Consider the following 14,175-nt stretch of genomic DNA (forward strand, 5'->3'; position numbering starts at 1 on the left):
TTGGGTTTTTTTCCTCCTAAATTCCCAGAGATCGAGAGGTGGGGTGAGTTTTTGAAGCAACAGACAAGTGGATCCCTTCATCTTTATTCTTTTTCTTATTATTGTGATCATTGTCCAGAGACTTGCTACCCTTTGAGAGCTTTTTGGTGCAACTCTTGAGTTAAGGAGCACTTACTCACACAGTGGTGGCTTAGCAGTAGTTAAAACGTTTCTTGCCATTCCACACACGTGTGGTATTGCCATGCACCCTTTTGGATGCAGATACATCCACCCTTGTTCCAGGAGGGGTACAGCTGTGTTTTTGCTGGGGTAACTGCAGTACCTTATGAGCACAAATTACACTGTTCATGTACAAAAGCTGGTATGTCTGCATGGTATTGCTGTGCAGTCCTAATAGCTTGGGTTGGTACTAACTCGAGGATGTCAGCACTGCAAGGTGTAAGCGCACTTTGTGTTGTGTAATATAATGCCTAATAGTATTAGGCACAACGTTGCTGCCAGATCAACATTGATGTAACTTCTGGATTATTTTTTTTTTTTCCCATAGGTAGTGAAGGAGGGGGAATGGTTCTTTTTAGACTTAACTATTTATCCACGCAGATAGCCTTTTCTGTTCAGACAGCTTTTGTCAGCTCTTAGAGAGCGTGCTTGTATGTCTAGTATAGCAAAGTAAGTTTGTTTGAATTTAGTACAAGTGCATCTGAGAATTGTAGGTGCTTTTTTTTCCTGAAGAGTGAGCTGATGCAACTTTTTTTTTCCCCCTACCCAACCTCTTTCTGAAGATAAGCACACTTGAGATCTTAAACCTGGAAGACCAAGGAGCCCTCTTGAGTGATGATGAGATCTTTGCCAGTCGCCAGACTGGGAAACACACCTGTATGGCCTTGCGTAGATACTTTGAGGCTCACCTTGCTATCAAACTTGAACAGGTGAAGCAGTCACTCCAGCGCACTGAAGGTGGCATTCTGGTCCATCCGCAGCCCCCCTACAAGGTAAGTGCCATGTTGCAAGCTTTTAACATGGTGATTGCATTTTTCAAGCAAATCCAAGCTGCAGAAATATGTGGATGTCCTTTGAAGCCAGTGGAATAACTAGGCAATGTGCAATTTATAGGGATAGGGATTTTTTTATTTGTACTTTTTTCCTGCCTTGTGGCATGACACTGCAATAGAAAAATACAGAAGAGCCTTTGAGGTTCATGTGAACTACATTTGATCAAGGTTCCTGCTCATCTGCTGTGGTTCCCCTTCCACCTCTCAAACTTAAATTAAAGGCAGGTTGTTTTTGATACTTGTGGGGTTTTCTGTGCTTTTAATCTCTGAAAGGACAAAATCTATATGTATAGAAAAGTGCATAATGTTGAAAAACTTGGAAATAAGTTTGATTTGATAATGACAATTGATATGTATCTTTTGGAAACCATAGTTTCTAGGAATTACCTGGGAGATTCTTGTGTTGGCCATGATTTTTTTTTTCCTACTTTCTCTCTGCAAAGTGATTTTTTTTTTTTTTTTTTTTTTAAAACTGAGTTTTATTGCTGCTTGTTTTGAGGGAGCACATCCGCCTGTGGTTTCTGGTTTAATTTATGATGGTTTTCTAGAAGAGCTGAAATGAGAAAACATAACGGTTTTTTTGCTTCTGCAAAAATCACTTATTTTCAGTAACTAAAGAAATGTGTATAAGCTATTGCCACCTTATGTAATTTAAAAAGAAATTATTGAAAGGCAAGTGTGTTAGGAATTTCTGTTTTTCTTTAGTATGTTTTGTAGTCAGAACTTAGAAACTGTAAATGGATATTTTTTGCAGTCTTTTTTAATACTTTAGCATAAATTTATTTTGAATGATGGTCTAGTAACTACTAGATTAGTAGCTTAAAAGCAGAGTAGAATTTTAATTTTATGTAACTTTTTTCTTCTTAAATTGGCCTAAGCCTTCTAGGGCTGCAAAGAAACTTAAAGGATATTATTATTAAGCTTGTTATTGTATATTATAGTGACAATTGCTGTATTCTTTTATATTTGGGAAATAAAACAGAAAGTAAATACTTAATCCGCAAGGAACAATGGTAATCTAATCTTTGCGGATACAGTTTTCAGCTAAATCCTAGCAGTGGGGGACTTGATGTGCAAGTCTGTCACCCCTGTGACCTCTCTTCAATGCTTCCAACTCGATTCCCTGCAGGCCTGTTCGTATACTCATGAGCAGATTGTAGAGATGATGGAGTTCCTGATTGAGTATGGTCCAGCACAGCTCTACTGGGAGCCAGCAGAGGTTTTTCTCAAATTGTCTTGTGTCCAGCTCATGCTTCAGCTCATTTCAATAGCGTGCAACTGGAAGACATACTATGCAAGGTGAGCTGTTTGCTGTAGTACTGTATTTTAGTGCAGTAAGTTGTGACTCTTAGGCCGGATGTTAAATTTCTAGATTTTCTACCTCTCTGATAGCATTTAAAACAGGCACATGCTGGTTAATGCTGTTAGGGCTTGTGCTGTGGCTACACAGTGCTTGTGAAAGTTAACACCATGGAAGCAGGACTAAAATCTTGAGGTAGAGAGGGATATCATGAGATTTCTGAAGAGCCAAAATGCCTCAGGCTTTGGATCTCAGAGAAATCAGCATTGTAGTAGAGCTTAATCGCAATTTTGTGCCACTTTCTATCTGTCTCAAAATGTGTTTACCTTTTTGTTAGAGATAGGCTAGAAAACCTTCAAAGTGGAGGGTAAAATCAAGACATATCTTAATCCTGGAAAGAGGTGGAATATCTATTTGGATGTAATAAGTTTAGCTGACTCAAGAGAGGACACTGTATCACTTTGTTGATTTGTTGGTATTTGAATTTTACTGAGCAGATGTAACTGTGCAAAGGAGTTGTGTGAACATGCAACAAGCCAGCATTTGAGAGAGGAAAAAGACTGAAGATTGTTACTGTGCATTGCTCAGGTTCATGTCCCTAGATGATACACCACCACCTGTTAAACTCAACATGTTGGTAGAGGGACTCGCCTTGTAATGCCACTTTTAAGTTTCTCCCTTGTCTTGGCCAAGCTGTGGCGGCACCACGATATTCTGTTACCTTTCTATGGCACCTCTTCCCTCCACCTCCCCACCCCAAAAAAATCTGCAGCACCCTTACTGTTAAAAAAGAAAGGGAACTGCCACCAGGGTCTGATAGGATACCATTAGGATCCTGTCCCCAGTTCAAAAGGAGGATGGGTGCAAAGTTCCAGCCTCTGTTTATCCTAATCACCATCTGCTCCCCAGAGTGAAGCTGTAGTCCTCTCTAGAGATATGTTCATGGTGAGTCACTCTCTGCTGTAAGTAGTTGTCATCAGCTGCATTCTTGTCACCAGGACTCCCTCCTTATTTCTGCTGCCTGCAGAAGCTCCTTGCCTAACTTAACTTGAAAGAACTTTGAAATCTGTTTTGCTTCTGCAATCCCCTGCCTCCCCCCCTCTCTCTCAGATTGCACTCTCCTAGGTAGTTTCTGTTCTCCTGTTTCTTATTCTCTGCAGCTGTTTCCTAATTGCTAGCTGGGTTAACTCCTACCTTTCTGTACAGGCTTACAAACCCTTCCCTGTTTCTTACTCTCTGCAGCTGTTTCCTAATTGCTAGCTGGGTTAACTCCTACTTTTCCATGCAGGCTTACAAACCTTCCCCCTGTTTCTTGCATTGTTCTGCTCTTCCACCTCTTGCTTAACAGCCGTTTTCATCTTCCACACACCTGTGTGTCTCTTAAACTGGTGCCTGAGTTGATGCCTTTTTCCCTATCACAATTGTCTGTTTTACTGCTAAACAGTTCACTTCAGAAAAGCTTCCTTTCTAGTTGATGAGTGACAGAGTATTTTAGACAGCAGTGTTTCCCAGCTAAGATGTAGAATTAGATTAGATTGAGAAGCTTAATTTAGAATGATTTTGTGGATAAGTCTTAACATTCTTATTTTTATAAATACAAAATTACAGTGCTTTTAGGAGCCTGTGGGCAGGGTGGGATAAATGTTGACAGACTGCAGGCAATGGTGTGCATGTGAACACTGCCTTCTGTGGAGACCAGCCCTTTAAGAGTGGAACACTCTAAAATCAAAAGGCACCATCAAATACATCAGATGTGACTGATTTACTCCTATTTGTTGGAGTAGAGTAGATTGAATGCTATTTTATGTTATTAAAACAACTCTGTATGTACACCTCTAAGAAGTTCTTCTGTTGTCTTCCAGGAATGACACAGTACGATATGCTTTGGATGTACTAGCCATCCTGACTGTGGTTCCTAAAATCCAGTTGCAGCTGGCAGAACCTGTGGATGTGTTAGATGAAGCTGGATCTACTGTTTCCACTGTGGGTAAGCTGAATATGGTCCTGATGACTTAAGCCCTTACCAATTGTCTTCTGCTGCATGGTTTTCCACTTGGCTGTTTCTCACCTACAGTGAGACAAGGGTTAAAATAATTCATGTATTCAGAGTTATTGTCAGGGATGCAAATAAATGGGAGTGTAGACTGTGGTTAAAATTGTGTCATGATTAGTGCTGTGGCTGGAGTACAAATTTGAAGGCATGGTCTTTGACTCACACTTGTTTTCAAGAGCTCATTAAACACAGATGGAGGCAAATCTACTTTTGTAATGGGACTGTTAGGTTCCCTCAACTTCTCAGAAATTCGGGTCTCCTGGGGATGTATTTGAGGATATGGGAGAGGAACAATTATTGCTATTTATTTGAGTTATGCTCTAACTGGGTACCGCAGATTCAGTATGCAAATGAACAAGATGTGCCTGAATCAGACCTAAGGCTTATGCATTAAATGGGGCATGACTGTTTTTTAAGAAAAGAAGAATAAAAGGTGGGCAGAGTACTAGATATAGGCAAAAGACAATTTCTTTTGTACAAAACCTTTCTCTAGACAAAACACCAATTCTTTCTTAAATGAGGGTTTTGATCTTCTGAAGAGGACATGAAACTAACAGGAACTCTATCTGAAGGGGAAAAAAGAACAAACCCAAAGTTTCATTTTTGCCCGACTCCTTTTGGAAGCTGTGATATGATTTATTTTTTTCCCTTCATAACATGGTCCCTTCCTTCCTCTCTTTTTCCACTTTGTTAGTATTTATACAAGACAGTTGCTTTCTGAAGTAAGAATCAGAGGTATGCCTGTGCATCTTTCCCTGTGCCAGTGTTGTGGTTTAGCCCCAGCCAGCAACTAAGCACCACGCAGCTGCTCGCTCACTCCCCCTACCCCGATGGGATGGGGGAGAGAATCGGAGGAGCAAGACTGAGAAACACTCCTGGGTTGAGATAAGAACAGTTTAATAATTGAAATAAAATAAAGTAAAATAATAATAATAATAACAATATAATAATAATAGTAATAATAATATACAAAGCAAGTGATGCACAATGCAATTGCTCACCACCTGCTGACCGATACCCAGACAGTTCCCGAGCAGCGATCGCTGCTCCCCGGCCAACTCCCCCCAGTTTATATACTGAGCATGACGTCATATGGTGTGGAATAGCCCTTTGGCCAGTTTGGATCAACTATTCTGGCTGTGCCCCCTCCCAGTTTCCTTGTGGACCTGGCAGAGCATGGGAAGCTGAAAAGTCCTTGACTAGCATAAGCAGTACTCAGCAACAACTAAAAACATCAGTGTGTTATCCATGTTCTTCTCCTACTAAATCCAAAACACAGAACTATGTCAGCTACTAGGAAGAGAATTAACTCTATCCCAGCCGAAACCAGGACAGCCAGGTATCTCAGATTTTGTGTTCCTGGGCCATGCCTGATCACCTTCTCTGAAAGATTGTTTGACTCCTTGCTTACTGATGATGAAGTGGAGGAACATCAGTGTAGGAAAACATTTTTCCAGGGAGGTAGAAGAATACCTCTTACACTAGTTAGCAGAACTCGGAAATTCCCAGAATGAAGAGAATTGTTGATTTTCCTCAGATTTGTTGAAGACTCCCTTACTAGCCCGATGAACCATGTAAGATACATTTTAGAGCGCTAAAGAAACTGTTTCTTTCCCTCACTAGGTATTAGTATCATCCTTGGAGTTGCTGAGGGTGAATTTTTCATCCATGATGCCGAAATTCAGAAATCAGCCCTTCAGATCATCATCAATTGTGTATGTGGCCCAGATAATCGGATCTCCAGTATTGGCAAATTCATCTCTGGAACTCCTCGGCGAAAGCTTCCTCAGGCCCCCAAGAGCAGTGAGCACACATTAGCTAAGATGTGGAATGTGGTACAGTCTAACAATGGCATCAAAGTGCTGCTGTCATTGCTGTCTATAAAGATGCCGATCACAGATGCAGATCAGATCCGAGCATTAGCCTGCAAAGCCTTGGTGGGGCTCTCACGCAGCAGTACTGTCCGGCAGATTATCAGCAAGCTCCCCCTCTTCAGCAGCTGTCAAATTCAGCAGCTGATGAAAGAGCCAGTGCTTCAGGACAAGCGCAGTGAGCATGTGAAGTTCTGCAAATACGCTGCTGAGCTGATAGAGCGTGTCTCGGGGAAGCCATTGCTGATTGGCACAGATGTCTCTCTGGCTCGGTTGCAGAAAGCGGATGTGGTGGCCCAGTCAAGGATCACGTTTCCAGAGAAGGAGCTGCTGCTCCTGATTCGGAACCATCTCATCTCTAAGGGCCTAGGAGAAACTGCATCTGTCCTTACTAAAGAGGCTGACCTACCCATGACTGCAGCATCTCATTCATCTGCCTTCACCCCTGTTGCGGCTGCTGCCTCTCCTGTGACCCTGCCTCGCACTCCTCGCATAGCTAATGGCATCTCAGCCCGTTTGAGTAGCCACACTTCTGTAGGTTCCACTGCCACCTCTGTCCATGCTCAGGCAAGGCCATCTGCAGCCCAAGGTCCACTTGCCCTTCCAGGCCCTTCTTATGCTAGCAACTCTCCTCTGATTGGCAGGATTAGCTTTGTCAGGGAGAGGCCATCTCCCTGCAACGGCAGAAAAATCAGAGTGTTGCGACAAAAATCGGACCATGGCGCCTACAGCCAGAGCCCAGCTATCAAAAAGCAGCTGGACAGACACCTTCCTTCCCCACCCACACTGGACAGTATAATCACAGAGTACCTTAGGGAGCAGCATGCCCGCTGCAAGAACCCTGTTGCCACCTGTCCCCCTTTCTCTCTCTTTACTCCCCACCAGTGTCCTGAGCCAAAACAGAGGCGCCAAGCGCCAACTAACTTTACCTCACGGCTGACCCGCAGGGCAGCCTTTCCGAAGTATGGAGGGGTGGATGGTGGCTGCTTTGATAGACACCTTATATTTAGCAGGTAAGGAAGAAAAATGTTTCTTGATCCCTCTCAGGATGTACCCTGTGCCAAAAAGCCTTACCTGGGTTCAGGCTGTGCAGTTCCACAGCAGAGTATCCTTGGAGAGAAAAGTGTTTTAAGTCAACAGTGACAAGTGGGAGAACATTGAAAGGCATTTTTAGAAGTTGTTCTGTTTCTCTTGTCCTTAGTACTGACCCTTAGTGTATAAAGCACACTTTATTTTCAGTATCTTGTTAATTCATTAGCAACATTGACTAATGAAGCTCATAGCTCTTTGTTCTTTGGAAGGTACGTATGTAACATCAGTTTTACACGAGACTGTAGCATAGCCTTCAGGATGGTTGGCTGACAGATGCAGGACAGCAGAATCCATATTTTGCTCTTGCAGCTGAATCCGCAGCACAAGTTGCTAGCCTTTTTATGTGGCCTTTCTTTGCTGAGGTTAAGTAGGAAGATGATGTAAAGTTTATAAAAATAAAGATGACACGTAAATGAAAGGATCTTCACAGTGAAACCACTATCACCTTGGGAAATTATGATGACAGGAAGTTATTTGGCTGATGTGCTGTGCCTTCTTGCGTTGAGTGTTTCAGAACTGTTAGAAAATTTTTTACTAGCTGTCAGTACTTATCCAGGTGATGGCATTACAGGTTTTCCATCAATCCAACTTTGAAGACAGACTCCAAGTACTTCAACTTAATGATGTGCTTTAACAGAAGTACTTTGCAACATTTCAGGGTTTGTTTTGCTAACATTGTTGTAATACACTCACTTGAGCACTAGTCTTACAACTGACACATAGCTTGTCCTAGAAGAAAGCTATAACTTGTACCTACATGACTCTTAAGGACTGGATTTAATATCATCATGCAGCATTTCAGTTTTGCCTTTCTTCTCTCTTTTGGGTGACCCTTGTCTCTCTACCTTCTCTAGGTTCCGTCCAATTTCTGTGTTCAGGGAAGCAAATGAGGATGAGAGTGGCTTTACCTGTTGCGCGTTTTCTGCCAGAGAACGATTCTTAATGCTGGGTACTTGCACGGGGCAGTTGAAACTCTATAACGTATTCAGTGGACAGGAAGAGGCCAGTTACAACTGCCATAACTCCGCCATCACGCACCTTGAGCCATCCAGGGTAAGTAACCAAAGACCTGTTCTGAGTTCTAGAAGTTCTCACAGCCTAAGCCCTGGTATGTTTTGGGCCTGTCTGGATATGTACATCTAAAGTGCACCTACTGGCTGGCCTGCCATGCCTGTCATTATAGTACTTGTAATAGTTACATACTCCCTCTCTGTGAGTTCTACAATTATTTTTTTCTTCCCAAGATAATAGAGAAGATGATGGTGGCTGTGTGCCTTCATAAGTAATGAATATATATGTCTGGAAGTGGAAAAATACTTAAATTGACTATGTATTTAAGATAAATGTGAGCTAAGATATTGGAGTTTATATAACCTCCCTTTGTAGGAGAAAGAAATCTTTTGGGGGATGATTCTAGGAAGAAATAAAAGGTAACTGATTTATAAGCAGAATGAACTCTACTCACAGGGCATCAAAGTTTAGGCATGGATTATCCTGATTTTATCTGCTATTAACATCATACATCGTTCCCATTGTTATCAGTAACGTTTTCTTCGTCTGCTGAGGGCTCTTTATATTATACGTAGGGTTAGATACCTAGACTTTATCCCCATAGGAGTAGTTTAGTAAGCACAAAATCTGCTATAGTTCCTAAATTCATCTTGTAAGTGTAAGTTAAAGTGGTGTTCTTTTCCCTTCCTCCCCCTCCACTCCCATCTGGAAATACAGGATGGATCTTTATTGCTGACATCTGCTACGTGGAGCCAACCTCTGTCTGCATTGTGGGGAATGAAGTCTGTCTTTGATATGAAGTAGGTATACTCTGATCCAGCTGTGGGGTATGTTGCAGTTAGAAGAACCATTCAATATAGGCAGAAACCCTAAGAACAAACTCTATGAAAGAACAGTACAGCACAGCTCTCACAATGCCTGTTGTGAAAAAAACAAATGTGCTCCCTTATGTTTAGTATCTTCCCTATTTTACTGGTACAGACAGCTTTGCTAAATTCTAACTATCTAAAGTCCTATTTAATGCAAGATAGATCAGTAAAAGCACTGTTGTCCTTGAAGGCACAGACAGACATTTGTATTTTTATTCTCATGTTTGTAAATTATCTTGACAATCTTTCTCTAGCCAGTTAGAGTTTTACTAGCATGGTGATTTGCATGGTGAAATTTTCAGACCTGGATACAAGCTATTTCAGACCTGGATAGAGCTATTTAAAATTGATTTCACTATTTACAATTGTTCCTTCCCATAAAAAATGGGTGGAAGGCTCTTTGTATTTAAAAGGTTTGACTGTTGTCTACCTTAGTTGTAAGCAGCAGTTTTGGCATGACCTGTTTTAGGTCAGTTGAGGGCATTCTTCAGATGAAAAGTTTAACGTGCCTCAGGCCTGCATGTGCATTTGAACATTCATGATGCCATTCATTGCTCACTCCTCTAAATAGTGTTATGTTTATGGCAGACCCTGTTGCGGTACTAATTTGATGACAAGTCTGTGAATTTGTTGCTTGGTTTTTCACTGGTCTGCTGTAAAGGCTGTGTCTGTAACATATTTTCCTGCAAATGCCAGTGGAGCATTTTAGCATTGTAATATGCCGTGGTCAATGGCAAAGGAAAGTCTTTTCTACATTTTTAGTTTTCTGCATTGCTGAAACCTTCGCTGGAGGTGTTGCAGTAGTGTTTGGTTCACACAGGCGGTTTGAATTGGCAGTTCCTTGACTTTTTCACTGATTGTATCTACAGGCATTCCTTCCCTGATGACCACTATGTGGAGTTCAGCAAGCACTCTCAGGATAGGGTCATTGGCACAAAAGGAGACATCGCCCATGTAAGTACTAGTAAAAGTCATGGTTGTGAAGCTGTGACAAGAATATTATTCTTCATAGGACATTTATTAACAGATCTGGGTGCTATAATGCTGTGTAACTGATGAACTGAGAGGCTTTAGAGGAAAGCTTTGAAAGTGTCAAATAACTTCTCCCTGTGTCTAAGGGTATAAACTCAACCATTCCAAACCAACTGTAGCACAAGCAGTGTTCAGAGTTTTGCCTCTGTGGTTAGTATTCTGAGCAATTGTAGAATCTGCTTTATTTTGTTCATTTCAGAGAGGTCATGCAGGACTTCCCCCCCTGCTGCCAAAGTTACCTCCTTTGCCTTATTTTCCAGTAATAGTAATAATAATAATAATGCTAATAATAATAGAAGTTCCACTGTAAACAGTGGCTCAGTCAACAGCTGTGGGAAATAGCCTATTAAGTGTCCTTCTTAAAAGTGTCCTCCTTGTGCCCCTCCAGATTTGCAGCTTGCTTTTGGGTAGTTTAATTTTACCAATATATTTTCAGAGAATGCTGTTGTAGTGTTTTGTATGAATACCTGCAAATTTGACAGACACAAGCTTCAGAGTGCTGCTTCTTTTCAGTGTTAATTTGCATTCATTATATGCACTGTCTCTTTTGAAAGAGTGTTTGCATAAAAATTGTCATGAAACATAACTTATTCAAATTACTTGTGATTTTATTTATTGGTCTTGATTTGTTTAAGCAAATTGTCCATTCCTGCCCAGTTTTTAACTTGGATTTATCTGGAAGTCAGATCAATTTGTATATTGTGTTTATCTGGTAAACAGATTTGTTTTCCAGTTCTAGAGAATTTTTTCTTCTGTGTAAGTTTGAACGAAAGCTAGGCTTTGAGGGATATTACATATCAAATTTATCTGAGAAGATGGTCATAAACCCTTCGTACTAGCTAAAGCCCTTTTTATCTTTTTATCTTCCAACAGTTTGTTGGAGCAAAGCTGAGGAAGTTGCCCTTCTGTCTAAATGGCAGGAATTTTAACTAATTTTCTATAGTTTCTGGGTTTTTTTTGCCCTCACTGTGTGCTTTGGAGTTTTTATGTTTGTAAATACCATCTGCTCTGAAAGCACTTTCATTTGTGAAACAGTTTCTGGCCAAGTGGTACCTTGTGACTGTAGCTTCCCAGTCCACTTTTCATAGTGGGGTTAGCTTCTTTGGAACTAATCCTGATTGTACTGAAATATATCAGGGAACCTGCAGTAAGCCAAGTACTGGCCAAAACATGTTTTGAGACTTGGTTCCAGCTGTGAAAAACTATTAAAGGACTGGCAGGAAGGGTTGTCTTTGCAACGCTCTCACTTGAAATGAAAAAGCAAAATGGGAAATGGGTGATTCTGGAAACAATCTAGAAGGGGGAACATGGGGTGATCTTAGGCACAGGTACATTACAAATTGTGACTAATCTTTCTTTTTCTTTTTAATCTAAAAGATCTATGATATTCAGACTGGCAACAAGCTATTGACTCTGTTTAACCCAGATCTTGCCAACAACTACAAGAAGAACTCTGCCACCTTTAACCCCACCGATGACCTTGTCCTAAATGATGGTGTCCTCTGGGATGTCAGATCGGCACAAGCCATCCACAAGTTTGACAAATTCAACATGACCATCAGTGGTGTTTTCCATCCCAATGGGCTAGAGGTCATAGTCAACACAGAAATTGTATCCTTTGGCTACTGTGGTAACTGATGTGCAGGGACCTAAAGAATTTGTACTGATAAACAAGTAGCTGTTTGCAGAAGTTGTATTAATGGTCTGCTGTGTTACAGGTTATGTATGGTAACAACAGTTTTTTGTGTGTGAATCAACTAAATAGGGACTGTCAGACAGCTAGCTAATTTAAATCTAGATTCTGCCTCTGATATGGCCTAGAGGAAACACTTAACACGCAGAGAGAGCAAGAGAGATTTTCTTTTCTAATATACTCTGTGGTACCTCTGCTCTCTTCCCGTCCCTTACCAAAATCAACCTTGAAGCTACTGCAGTAACCTCTCATGACTGGGAATGACATTTTGAATAAGAGCTTTTTCATTTTGAAGACGTGGAAGGGATTGTGGTGCTGGAATCTGACTCTGCCGACTCCGGTTCGGTCACATTTGCAAGAGGGTGGCAGTGAGGTTTCTTGAATGCAATTAATCGGTTGTTTGCCACTCTGCTGAAAAGAAAATAGAAACTTACAGTTGTTTGTTGTGCCTTAGCCTGTATTTTTTCAGTGGGACCTCCGAACTTTCCATTTGTTACACACAGTACCTGCACTGGATCAGTGTCGTGTGGTCTTCAACTATACTGGCACAGTTATGTATGGAGGTAGGACTTTTCAGTCTTATATTACTCTTCTTGGTCACCTCTGGTTTGAGATAAGTAGATGCTTGTTCAGTAAAACTGGACGCTTCAGAGAGTCTATCTAACTCCAGGCCTTACTGGCATGTGTGAACTAGATTTTTTTCAGGAAGTTTGTGCTACGTGTGTTGCTGACAAAGACAGTTTTCTTTAACATCAGCAATATTGCAACTCATTTGAGAGATTAAAAATCAACCTATTGAAAAAGAAAATGTGTATAATGGCAGATCTGATGATGCTTGAGAAAATAATTTTGTCCTCTGTATTAAGTTTCAGTGATCTGCAATATTAATAATGGCAGCTCTGGAAGAGTAGATATTAAATGGGTCTTGCCAAGCAATTAAATAAAAAGAAAATTCATGTCAGAGTCTGATTTGATCTTAAGTTGATTAATGATAGTGACAAATGGAAGGTGGATTTGTGGAATAATCACTCCCTGTATCAGCTATGTTGCAGGCAGATGATGAAGATGACCTTCTGGAGGAGAGAATGAGAAGTCCCTTTGGCTCTTCTTTCAGGACATTTAATGCAACTGATTATAAACCTATAGGTAAGAGAGGAACAAATAGCTTGGTCTGGAGGTTTGAAGGTTTACTGAAAGTTCTGCTTAGTAACATCCACTTCCTCCTCCCCTTTGCATGTATGACAAAAAAATTGTTCTATGACCTGTTCTGATTGAAGCATGAGAGTTGGGTTTAACACTGAAATAGGTTCAAGTATCATATCCTGTTCAGTGTGTGATTGCTTTATTTGCTACTGTTCAGCAGTTCTGGCTTTATTTTCCTTTCTTCTTTCTAAGTAGGGCATAATCTGAGATCTGGGTCATTTGGCCAAGATGTCATTGGTCTCATTTCAGGAAGGGCTGCTTTTTTTTTTTTCCCTTTTTTTTCCTTTTTTTGAATTTTTTTCCCCTCCCTCTTTCCCCTCCCCATTTTTTTTTCCTTTTCCCAACAGCATTTCCCCAGGCTGGTTGTTCAAAATGCTGTCAGTTTGGCCTCCAGCTTGCAAAGCTCCTGGAGCTAAGCTAATTGCTGCTACAGACATAAGCAAATGTGGCTTTTGCTATTGAAAGGAGACATGGCTCACAACTCAGTCCCTTGGTTGCCACCTATCCTGGAAGATTATCTGTTGTTTACTGTGCTTCAAGAAGCCAATAAATGTATTATCAAGGGAGAAGGCACTGTGCAGAGCAGGTTAAGAATTTATCTGGCTATTTTTTATGACAGTCTCCAGTATTTCTATTCTTTATTACAGGTTGAATCAGTTACAAATGTTCATTTCACTTTTATTTCAGCTGTTGTTTCTTGTCCCAACATTTTTATCTGCTTTTAGACATATATTGTTAGGTCTTTCCTTTCAGCGAGCATTAAGTAATATGCAGTTAACCACTGAGTTTGTTTTGTGATGTTTTCCAGCCACCATAGACGTAAAGCGGAATATCTTTGACTTGTGCACAGACAGCAAGGACTGCTATCTGGCTGTCATTGAGGTAAAAGAGCTAAGAATAAATTCTGGTCTCTATAGCTGTGGTTTGAGTGCAATGCTTTTTGGTTTTTTTTAAAACCTTCAGAACTGATGATTCTAGAGTTCCTACTGTTAAACTCAT

The 14,175-nt window shown here is 40.9% G+C and overlaps 1 protein-coding gene across 6 annotated transcripts in view; it reads left to right on the plus strand.

Annotated features, from left to right (window-relative positions):
• The window catches only part of DCAF1 (DDB1 and CUL4 associated factor 1), a 54,847-nt gene that overhangs the window by 21,513 nt on the left and 19,159 nt on the right, over positions 1–14,175 (plus strand). For 5 of the 6 annotated variants that reach the window (XR_012831212.1, XM_075714517.1, XM_075714515.1 and 2 more), the window contains exons 11-21: positions 783–992; positions 2,182–2,351; positions 4,215–4,339; positions 6,029–7,289; positions 8,223–8,421; positions 9,097–9,179; positions 10,118–10,202; positions 11,658–11,891; positions 12,443–12,536; positions 13,015–13,119; positions 13,985–14,058. Coding sequence is in view for 5 of the 6 variants with exons in the window: in XM_075714517.1 (XP_075570632.1) it covers positions 783–992; positions 2,182–2,351; positions 4,215–4,339; positions 6,029–7,289; positions 8,223–8,421; positions 9,097–9,179; positions 10,118–10,202; positions 11,658–11,891; positions 12,443–12,536; positions 13,015–13,119; positions 13,985–14,058 (2,640 nt within the window). In the remaining variant the exon portion in view is untranslated. Of the gene's footprint in view, positions 1–782; positions 993–2,181; positions 2,352–4,214; positions 4,340–6,028; positions 7,290–8,222; positions 8,422–9,096; positions 9,180–10,117; positions 10,203–11,657; positions 11,892–12,442; positions 12,537–13,014; positions 13,120–13,984; positions 14,059–14,175 lie in introns of those variants that run through there. The other variant, XM_075714520.1, reaches the window with a different exon arrangement.

This window comes from Pelecanus crispus, chromosome 7 (genome assembly GCF_030463565.1).
Source record: "Pelecanus crispus isolate bPelCri1 chromosome 7, bPelCri1.pri, whole genome shotgun sequence".
Lineage (NCBI taxonomy): Eukaryota > Metazoa > Chordata > Aves > Pelecaniformes > Pelecanidae > Pelecanus > Pelecanus crispus.